Source organism: Silene latifolia, chromosome 4 (genome assembly GCF_048544455.1).
Source record: "Silene latifolia isolate original U9 population chromosome 4, ASM4854445v1, whole genome shotgun sequence".
Classification (NCBI taxonomy): domain Eukaryota; kingdom Viridiplantae; phylum Streptophyta; class Magnoliopsida; order Caryophyllales; family Caryophyllaceae; genus Silene; species Silene latifolia.
Window position 1 is genome coordinate 109,432,228 of NC_133529.1, and position 10,849 is coordinate 109,443,076.

The 10,849-nt window shown below is 31.2% G+C and overlaps 1 protein-coding gene across 1 annotated transcript; it reads right to left on the minus strand.

Annotated features, from left to right (window-relative positions):
* Positions 1-1,102: 1,102 nt before the first annotated feature.
* LOC141651907 (uncharacterized) lies at positions 1,103-7,647 on the minus strand. The gene is made up of 12 exons (XM_074459598.1): positions 7,038-7,647; positions 6,912-6,941; positions 4,468-6,191; positions 2,927-3,079; positions 2,588-2,846; positions 2,402-2,504; positions 2,191-2,315; positions 2,041-2,119; positions 1,838-1,970; positions 1,624-1,745; positions 1,366-1,486; positions 1,103-1,266 (listed from the first exon to the last, which is right to left on the minus strand). The coding sequence occupies exons 1-12, from the start codon at positions 7,645-7,647 to the stop codon at positions 1,126-1,128; spliced, it is 3,600 nt and encodes a 1,199-aa protein (XP_074315699.1). The 3' UTR covers positions 1,103-1,125.
* Between the last annotated feature and the right edge of the window lie 3,202 nt (positions 7,648-10,849).

Consider the following 10,849-nt stretch of genomic DNA (forward strand, 5'->3'; position numbering starts at 1 on the left):
ATTTGACATCTATACGCAACGTGTTGTTGTATAGATTTAAAATTAAATTACGTGTCTCACTATTGTAACTTTTTTGAATGATACACAGTCATTTTATCGGCAAATGGATTATTATGATTTAGATAAAATGAAATTAAAATCACATATGTTGTATATAAAATGAAGGGAATGTAATTACATGAGTAAGTATCTGTTTGTATTTTTTACGAACAAGATAAGCATCAAGGGTGGCCTGTATAGCTATTCAATTGTATTAAGTGCGTCACAAGTTTATTTTTCCTTAAAGATACAATCTTATTTTAACTGAAAAAAAAATTGTATAACCTAAAACCAATGAAATTACCATTATATATGCTCCATGTTAAATGACGTGAAGACGCACGAATTAGCGATATAGATTAATGCAAGAAATTTTCTATATATATTAAAAAAATGTTAATAGTTTATTACATATAAAATATGCATTTTTTTAACACAAAACTGTTGATATATACCCTGCAATTAATAACCAGTTTACGTCGCATCTAATGCATTGGCCATGATAGCAAATTAAAAATAAAACAATATGTACTAAAGCTAAATATATGTTTTTCTTAAGACCGAATTTTTTTTAAAGGTGATGTCTATGATAAAATAAGAATTTGGAAAAAAAAAAACACGATACTAAAATATGCTATTGAAATTGTAATTTACAAATGTTATTTTTTCGTTTTATTTTGGTATCGCTACTATAGTAAAAAAAATGCGCATTTAAAGAATTATAATGTTTCAAAAAATATCACAATTTGAAACTTGAAGGAGTATTAAAAATAGACTTCAAAAATAAACTGCCTTTTGCTATTTTTTAAAAACTCTAAACTACAATTATATATTATTGACAATGTTGCATGCATATAGTACTTATGAGTAAAAAAAATATATTAAACACAGTTTATTTATTTACATATTTTTTTTTGAAGGTATTATTGAAAAAACATTATTCTATAAATACAATACAAATAACTAATGACATGATATTACAAGCATCTCTTATTTTTCTATTATTAAAAAACTAAAAATAAAATCTTCATTGCGAAATAAATAACGACACAAGCACTGAACATTTATTTTATTTTATTTTTGGATCTAGGGATTTTTTTCCTTAATCTGTTGAGGACTGAAACGCAGTTGCGGAATTGGATCATTTTTTATGTATGAAAGCAACTCTATAATAAAGTAGTGGTCCCTGACTGTAGTAAGAACTTCGTCTACGACTGATCTTCGTTCCTAAAATGCGTACAAAAAAAAACGTAAAAAGTTAGGTTGTAACAAATAGTAATTAGTAAATAGTAAAACCTAATTTTAAAAAAAAAGGGTACACAATACCTCTGGTGTTAAAGCTACAAGCTCAGTGATAGTTCTTCTTAGAACTTTTTCTGCTAAAGAATCGAACAGCGAGATTCGAGTTTCTCCGGTCTTGTCACTAAATATTATTTTTAGAGAACATCTATTGCAAATGTTATTAAGAACAATGTCAAGCAGGTTTTATAGATAAAGATAGATTAACTGTTATGGAAATATATTGTCTGGCTCACTTACGTAGATTGAGAAATGCCATAATGACTTGTTTGACCTGCTACACACCTGACGCTTGCGCCGATTTCAGTTGTCGTAAATTTCTTACACTTATTGCAGGAATTAAATACAAAAGTATCAGGATTTGTGATAGATTTTATTTTCCCTTCTATTAATATAATTTTGTCCACCTGAAAAATTGTTGTAAAGAAAATTATTGTCAATATATGTGAATCACATAGTTCTACAAATGTAAAATATTTATATTTATGCAACTGAAGACCTCTTGGTTTGGCAGACCGCTAATCGGTACTGGCGTTTGTAAGCTTTCAGTTTCTCGACTCGAGCTTTCTCCAGAAACGTCTGGACGATAATTATTACTAAGATGTTTCAGAAATTCTTTCTTGTCTGTCGCCCTATAATTCGACAATATTTAGATGTTGCTGAATAATAATATATACAATAAAGAAAAATAATATAACATACCAAATGCGTAGTTCTTCCGCGGCTGGCTCGGTACTATCTAATCTTAGAGTTGAAAAACGGGTTGTCCCCCAGCATCCTCCTAGTAATGCTTGCAGATGGTTATTATAGGTTTGTTTATAAACTAAACTAATTTATAGTATGTATATATACCTCTATAATCAGATGCCTTAACACGGGTTATCTGAATAACAGGTAAGGAGTCTATCGCTCTTGCAATTTTTTCAGTAGGCTCTAGATCAAGCGCACGCCAAGCTGTTAAAACGACGGGCCTCATTCTGCATATATAACAGACTTCAAAAATATATGCAACTGTTTTAAAAAATATTGTTGTAGGGAAAAATGTACGTGTTAAACCACTTACTGATGATCGACAATTATTATATCTCTCGCTTCGTTTTCATCACCTGTAGCTCTATTTCTAGTTCTTCTTAGAGGCCTAACAAAAATAGCTACAACAACTAAATCTGTATTGGCGTAAAAAAAAAAATAAACACTTATCAATAAAGTTTACAAAATAGTAGGTAAATATAACAACAAATTTCCGTACCTATTCTATCTCTGCGTTGAAGATTCTCGTCAACAGAATTTACTGGCACCCAAAAGTTCTTTGTACTCTCAGTCTGACCAAGGTCAATTATATGCAAACCTTTCTCAAAAACCATTTGGTACATCTGATTTCCGTATCTGAATCTTTCAGGAATTTTGTTTACAATTGGATTCTGAATTTCATATTGATGGCCTTCATGTAAAATATCTCTAAAAGAAGAAATATCCATTTGAAAGATTGTCGCAATTATTTCATTTCCCTATTACACAAGTAAAGTTTAAAAAATAAATTAGTAAATAAAAACATGTAAGTGATTATAATTATTATATATTGTCATACCTCTGTATCAGTAAACAGTAAATTTTGAAGAGTTTGATCTCCTCGGGTCAATTTTTTTGATGCCTTTATGGATTCAAGCGTCAAAACAACAGTAAAGTTTATTCTACGTTCCGTTACTGATGAAAGCGGTATTGTTGGAGAAGCCATTCCAACCTGCAATTTTATACCAAAAATGTTAGAGATGGACATTAGCAATTTTGTCTTAAAGAAAAACTAAATCATCGTTTCAACTTTAAACATAAGTAGTATACGAAAACCTGATATCTAAGTTACTCTATAAATTTGGTTTTGGAGAACAAGGCTAATGTAACGTATTAAATTGTCTTTGTTTTAGAAAAAAAAATTATGTAGTTATTCAAGGAAGGCAACAGAAAACAACATGTAAAAGACAACAAACAATAGCTTATAAAGGTGTATTTTGTATGTCGTTATTAATTGATCTAGAATGGAAAACAGAAAAAAAAAAAAACAAATAACATGCATTCAAACTAAAAAATAAAACAGTAAGATGATATCTTTAAAAAAATATGTATAGTAACATTAATGTACAATGAAAACATTTTTTTTCCTTACATACATATTAACCTCTATTTCGCTTTATTTAATACTTCATAACATAAAATATTTCTAGTACGTCTCCAACTGTCTGATAACGTACAATGCGGAAGGATTGCAACCGTTATGTCAGAGCTTTGTCTTGCTCTTGACAAGGCTACATACAATTGACCATGCGAGAAGACTGGTCTAGGCAAATATATTCCAACTCTACTAAGCGTTTGTCCTTGCGCTTTGTTAATAGTCATTGCGAAACTCAATCGAATCGGAAATTGTTTTCTCCTGAATTGAAAAGGAAATTTGTCGGAAGGAGATGGCTGAAGTGGAATTCTTGGTATGAAGACTCTTTTTCCCTTGTGATGTCCCACAACAATTTCTGCGTCAATAACATTTCTATCAAAGGCTTTTCAAATGAGTCGTGTACCGTTACAAAGACCCGAAGTTGGATCTAAGTTTCTCAGCAAAATAATAGGACTATTTATTTTCAAGACCAATTCATGCGGCGGAAGACCACTTGGCTGAAGTGTATTAAGAAACTCCACTGGATATTGTTCTGTTGCTACGTCTGTTGCTTCGTCAAAACTTCTGTAGGTAAATGGTTCACCTTCTTATCGATAAACTAATATAGAATTTATCATTTGCGTGTCATCATTTTTAGGAGTTAGTATTGCTCTTTTGGTTGTCAGAGACGGGTTTATATTAAGTCGTTGTATATCTGGATAAATTGTATCAATGAGTTCCTCAATTAGTGTAGTTTCTTCTGTTCCAGATATGACAATCGACCTTGGTAATTTGACATCCTTTCCATTTTCATAAGGATGAGAACCATTACCAACACTTAGAACGAAGTCGCAAAAAGCAGGATCACCCATAGCCCTCATATTAACAGTTAAATGAAGTCTTTCAAGTTCATGCCACAAAGGAGACATAACAAAACTGGAATTGATTGCCTCTTATAATGTACTTTTAGGTATAACAGGCAATACCTGTCTAAAATCTCCTCCAAAAACGACAAATTTTCCACCAAACATTTCTGTACTTGAGCATACGTCATGCAATGTTTTTTCAAAGTATTCAATTGACTGTCTTTTTGCCATTGGAGCTTCATCCCAAACGATTAACTTACATGATTGAATAAGTTCCGCCAAAGGACTTTGCTTTGAGATTTGAGAACTCTGGTTATTTTCTATATCAAGAGGGATCTTGAATCGAGAATTTGAAGTTCTACCACCCGGAAGATTTGCTGCTGCAATACCTGAACTTGCAACTGCAAGAAAAATATGTCCCCTTGCTCTTAGATTTGCAAGCAATGTTGTGTACAAAAAGGTTTTTCCTGTACCTCCGGGGCCATCTAAGAAAAAAGAACCAGTACCATTCTCTGTAACCCTTCTGTAAATTTTATCATAGGCAAGACGTTGTTCTTCATTTAATATGTTCACAACATTTATGTCTTCAGAACTTATTGGAATATTAAGCTCTTCTTCAATTTCTTTGGTTATTGAATGACTGAAATAAGCAGCCTCAAAATTCAGATCGCTAAAGTTGAAATTACTAAAACTCTTGCCCATTGATTCAAGTATGCAACAAATATTTGTAACAGTCATTTGTAACACTTTATGGCCTTGTGCAGGAAAATCATATGCATAGTCTTCAGACAATGAAGTATAGAATTTATCCCACAACAATCTTGGATTATTTGGCTGACAGTAAATGAGTAAAGTTGCAAATAATCTGCGTAGCACTGCTGGCATTTGATATTGAACTGCTTCTGCCAAGCACTGTTCAATTGAATTATCTGTTTCAAGCAATCCATGCATGTAAGCCGACTCTCTGAAAGAACTACATGTTATGACATTTATTGATTTTAGATCATCAAAAGACTTCGGACCCCTAATGTTTGAGAGCAAAAGGCGTAAATAATACCGTTCTCCTTCTGAGGGGTTTGCATAAACCAAACGCCCTAAGGCAAATCCTTTCTCCCTAGGAGTCCAAAATCTGTGACTTCTTTTATTTTGCCATACATAATATTCGGGAAGTTGACTGTATAATAAGGTCTGAGAGAAAGTATCAGTATCGTTTTGCTTGAAAAAAGCCGTTAACATTGTTCTGTTGCGAGATTCGTCATCCAAAACATTTCTAAGGTTTTTCCACGGCTGAAAACTAACTGTCTGCATGTTTGGTAAGTGTACTTGTAAAGGAACAACGTTGGGATGTATCTCGTTCAAATGAAATCCAAACATTCTCCACGCTGCCTCTGGTGGGGAAATCCATCTAGCTGATTGGTATGCGGTAATCTCATCAAATGATTCTTGACCGCTGCCACTTGGATCAGTAACAGCAAAAGAAATACGGTCATGGCCCTTATATACATACTTGTACATATACTTGACTGCTTTAATTGTACAACATATCTCAACGTTTAGGTGACAGTCATATTTGGCCAATAAGAATGGGTTGTAAGGAACAACCCATCGATTGTTAAGTCTCGATTTACGTACAGTAACCTGAACACCCGTACGCCTTCTACGATAAATTGGATACGAATCACGGCCGTTTGTTGTTGTATCTGCAAATTCACGAGGGTAATGGTTCTTACACGTACCATTTACCATACAAGGATTATCAGGGTTTTGTGTACCGCATGGACCATGCTTCATATGACGAACAACTGCAGAGAAAAGGTGAGGGTTATCGGTAGCATCAGGTAATTCTGCAGAAAAAAAATTCATCATATTGGTCAGGCGTTCTGATTTTGCTTTCAGAATGAAGAATGATTAGAAAATGTGCATGTGGTAGCCCTCGCTTTTGGAACTCAACGACGTAAACATAACCAACAACATTACCAAATATTTTTCGAACACAGATGTCCTTTTTTAACTCAAAAAGTTTCGATCGAAAAACACGAGAAACAAGATCAAGTTTATTCTGCGCTTCTTCACAAGGCAATAATTCTCGTTCTATTTCTGGCCATCGAGGGTTGCACGTCATAGTCAGAAATATATCTGGTTTTCCATAACGTTGCACGACCGCCATAGAACAGAGATAGCGACGTCGGAAGTCACAATCACACCCAATAAAGCTAGCAGGTAGTATAAAAATGCGGCCAATATTTGCGCCTCGTGTGTATCCAGAGTTGTAGCTGTCAATGATTCCTTGATACAGGTCTGCGCGAATTATATTTTGATTATTTCTTATGTAATCAAGTCTCGTCGTCTCAATTTTAATATACATATCTACTGTATATTGTTGGAGAAGACGACCGCTTCTTAGTAAAATTGATGAATCGTTTGGACGAATCTGCAATCGGTAGCAGTAGTACTCTCTACAAGATACTTTTTTTCTCAGATGCAGAAGTACCTGCAACTGTACATAAACAGCAGCTTTAGCTACTGTGTTGTTTAAAAAAAAAGAAAAATTTGAAAGCACAAACCTTTTTCTTCGCTTTCAAGTAAATCATCAGCTGTTTGTATAAGAACATCATTAATCGGAAAAGTGTGGGGTTCCGGACGACGTCTAGGATGGCTACTGACTCGATAAATACGTCTATGCTATCCACTTTCGCCAAAAGGAAACAAAAGAGGATACTGCAAAGGATCATAACAACCGTAATAATGTAATATTCGGTGACTTGTTCCTTTAATAGCATATATGACGATATCATGCCGAGGAGGATTTGATGAGTTTTCATCATCGACCCAAATCGCCGCAACCTGCGACGCCGTTGGAGCGTTGTGCGTTCTTTGATCCTGGATTGGATCTGATTTTATTAAAATACGACTTTCCTCGTCTATACCAACTTCTCTTAGAGATCTGAATAATTGAGTGTATGGGTTAATTTCCATAACACGCATCAGAATACGAATCACATTCTGCTCAATTTCGTCAGAAATCTGAAGTCTATGCCACAATTCTCGATCTGTATCGAAAAAATACAGCTGTATATATCTAGGTTCTTCTTCAGTCGGCAGAATGTCGTTAATGAAATGATAAACTTGGCCTTGAACTCTAAATGTATAAACGCCACGATTTCTTTGCGCCAGTTCACGATCTTTCTTAACTCCAAAGGAAGTAAAAGCAAAAGAACTATTATACAACAGAACATACTTTCTGAAATTTATAGAGATAGCGTCATTTGACATGAACAACAAGCGGAGGTCATTCGGCATTGCGTTCTGTGCTAGACATATATCTCCTTGGCAGCAGCAGAATTTTTTCAATTCATTTTTGAAAAGTTTTGCGCCACAGTGTAAACACAATGACGGCAAAGGAAGAACGGCTGGATGTTCCGGAGGAATTGTAAAACCTTTAAAGTTATTAACAGAGATTTAATAAAATGAGTTGTGAAATTTGGAAATTGGCTATAAACCACTTAAATGGAAAGGAAAAAGCTATATATGTTTGCAGAGAGAAGTCGTTACCCTTTAGAGTTGGTGCTGAAATTGAACGACTTTTCTTTTGTGGTTTATTTGTACGGGAGCACGATGCAATGGTTTTCAGTAGATTCATATTCTATAGCTTTTATGAATATGAAAGCACCTCTGCTAAAACCACATGTAAAATATCTAAATAAAACAAATGTACATAAAATAATACAAAAAAATGCAAAAGAAAAAAATACGAAAATAAACAGATAATTCTCCAAACAACATTAACGTGTAAATTAATTTACATAAATTAGCTATGCGTAATTGGTTTTCTCTAGTATTTTGTTGCGAATTTTACGTACAGAATACCAAAAAAAAAAGTTTAATTTCCCTTATAAATAAAATGTGGTAGATATTAAGATAGAGTAAACGATTTTCATTTATGAACTATGGAAAGGAAAAAAAATTCAAAAATAAAAATCTAAAAAAAAAAACAATATTAAACAATTATATAATTCTTGTTATATAAAAAATATAATAAAAAGTTTTAAAATATTTTTTCCTATTTTATAAAACAATTAATGCAACCTTTTATTTAAAATAATTCTAAAAAATAATAAGAAATTATTTGAGATATAACATAATGTAGTTAAATATTTTCAAGACTTAAAATTTTAAAACAAAAAAAATTAATCGTAGCTGTAAGCAAAATATGATAAAATTGTTTAAAAAAAATACAATATTAAACACTTATTTGATTTTCCGTATATAAAAAAGAATATAAAAAAAGAGTTTATAATATTTTTTTCCTATTTGATAAAACAATTAATGAAATATTGTATTTTAAATAATTCTAAAAAATAATAAGAAATTTTATAAGATAAACATAATGTAGGTAAATGCTTCCTATAGTGATTTTTTTTAAAAAAAAATTATGTTTTGTTGTAATAAAAATATAAAGAAATTGTTTAGAGTAAACAATTTTTATTTATGAACTATGAAAAGGAAAAAAATTCAGAAATAAAAATCTAAAAATAAAATATAATATTAAACACTTATATAATTCTCGTTATATAAAAAAATTTAATAAAAAGTTTTAAAATATTTGTTCCTATTTTATAAAATAATTAATGAAACCTTTTATTTAAAATAATTTTAAAAAATAATAAGAAACTATTCGAGATATAACATAATATAGTTAAATGTTTCCAAAACTTTAAATTTTAAAACAAAATAAATTAATTGTAGCTGTAATCAAAACATGATAAAATTGTTTAAAAAAAATATAATAGTAAACACTTATTTGATTTTCGGTATATAAAAAAGAATAAAAAAAGGGCTTACAATATTTGTTCCTATTTGGCAAAACAATTAATGAAACATTGTATTTAAAATAATTTTAAAAAATAATAAAAAAAATTCTAAAATAAACATAATGTAGGTAAATGCTTCCAATGGTAAAAAAATTTTTTTTAAAAAAATATTTTTAGCTGTAATAAAAATATAAAGAAATTGCTTTAAAATAAATAATATTTACTAATAAGTTTAAACATAATTATAATCCAAACTATAGGCGGTCTTCCCATATTAATCCAAACTTTGCAATAACCAACAATAAACCTAACATTACCTCTCTTCGTCTTATACTAAACTCAGTAGAAGGGCTACTTCCCATCTGGTAAAAATGTTATTAACGTTTTACTAATTCCCCATTAATACTCCCTAAATTTTGAGATCCGCAAAATTTGATCTTTGTCACACTATTGTTGAGCATTGATTAACGCCATTCTTGAGCATTAGACAATACTTTCAAAAATCAAGCTACTGAAAATCATTTCTTGGCAAATCAATGAATGAGATATGCACAATCACTTATGAGGCAAATTTGAATCAGTAAGCAATTTTTTGTCTCCTTTGGTTTTAATTATTTTAATTATTAGAAAGAACAATGATGCCATACCTTTGAAATCAAGCAAAATGATTAACTATGTGATTATAAAGCGGATTAATAGTTCGATCCAACAAAAAAAATCAGTGTTCTTATGTTACCGAATACCGAATCTTCTTCGTCATCGCTCATCACCTTCAGCATTGAATTTAATTGAAAAACTATTATGTGTTTTTATGCAAATGCAGGCGATTTTCGTTGAATTGACTTGACTCTTCATAATGGAAAATCTATCTTCAAAATGGAAAATTCCAGGGAAAAAATAGTGGAGGATTATGGGTGATTGTCTGATTGATAGTGAAAAGAGAGGAAAGAAAGGAGGAAGGTTGAAGGTTAACCATTGAGAATAAAGGATTGGAGAAGAAAGATGTTTAAATTAGAAAAGTGGACCCTAAGTCAAACTTGACTGGAAATAACAAGTAATAAATTTTATTTTTCGTATTTTTTTATGTTAATTTTTGATGATTCTGTTATTTTTCGTCGATTAGGTTTTGATTTTGGTCTGATTTGATGTTGGTTTTGTTTAGCGGTTGATTTATGTGACGATTGTTTAATGTAATTTGATGATTTTATTGATTTTTGATGATTCTGTTATTATTCGTTGATTAGGTTTTGATTTCGGTATGATTTGCTGTTGATTTTGTTTAGCGGTTGAATTATGTGAGAATTATTTGATGTAATCTGATAGTTTTATTGGCTTTGCATTGGATTGTGTTATTTTATGTTGTGATTATGTCGCTGATTGTTGAATTTGATTATTTAGGTTCTTATGATTAGGATTTAGAATTATTCAAAATTCTGCGATATTATGTGGAATTTATTTGAAATAGTATACTCGGAGATCACATATGAAATGTTTGTTTGTACTTTTGATTTTGCGAAATTGTACATTCGGAGATCACTTTCGTGAAATTATGAGAAATTGTACAATTGCTGATGATTATTTGTACACTTGGAGATCATTTATGTTATGATTGATTATGTCGAAGGATGCTATATTCCTTTGAGTTACTCATTGTTTCTTTTCGGCGGTTTTGTGTTTTTGGAAGACATTGA

Bases quoted from the DNA above. Each gene is read 5' to 3' on its own strand.
- LOC141651907 (XM_074459598.1), bottom strand. From the start codon at position 7,647: ATGCCGAATGACCTCCGCTTGTTGTTCATGTCAAATGACGCTATCTCT. The intron at 3,080-4,467 runs GTATTGCCTGTT...ATAAAATTGCAG, and splicing joins TTGGAGGAGATTTTAGACAG to GTTGGAATGGCTTCTCCAAC. The intron at 1,971-2,040 runs GTATGTTATATT...GTCGAATTATAG, and splicing joins GCGGAAGAACTACGCATTTG to GGCGACAGACAAGAAAGAAT.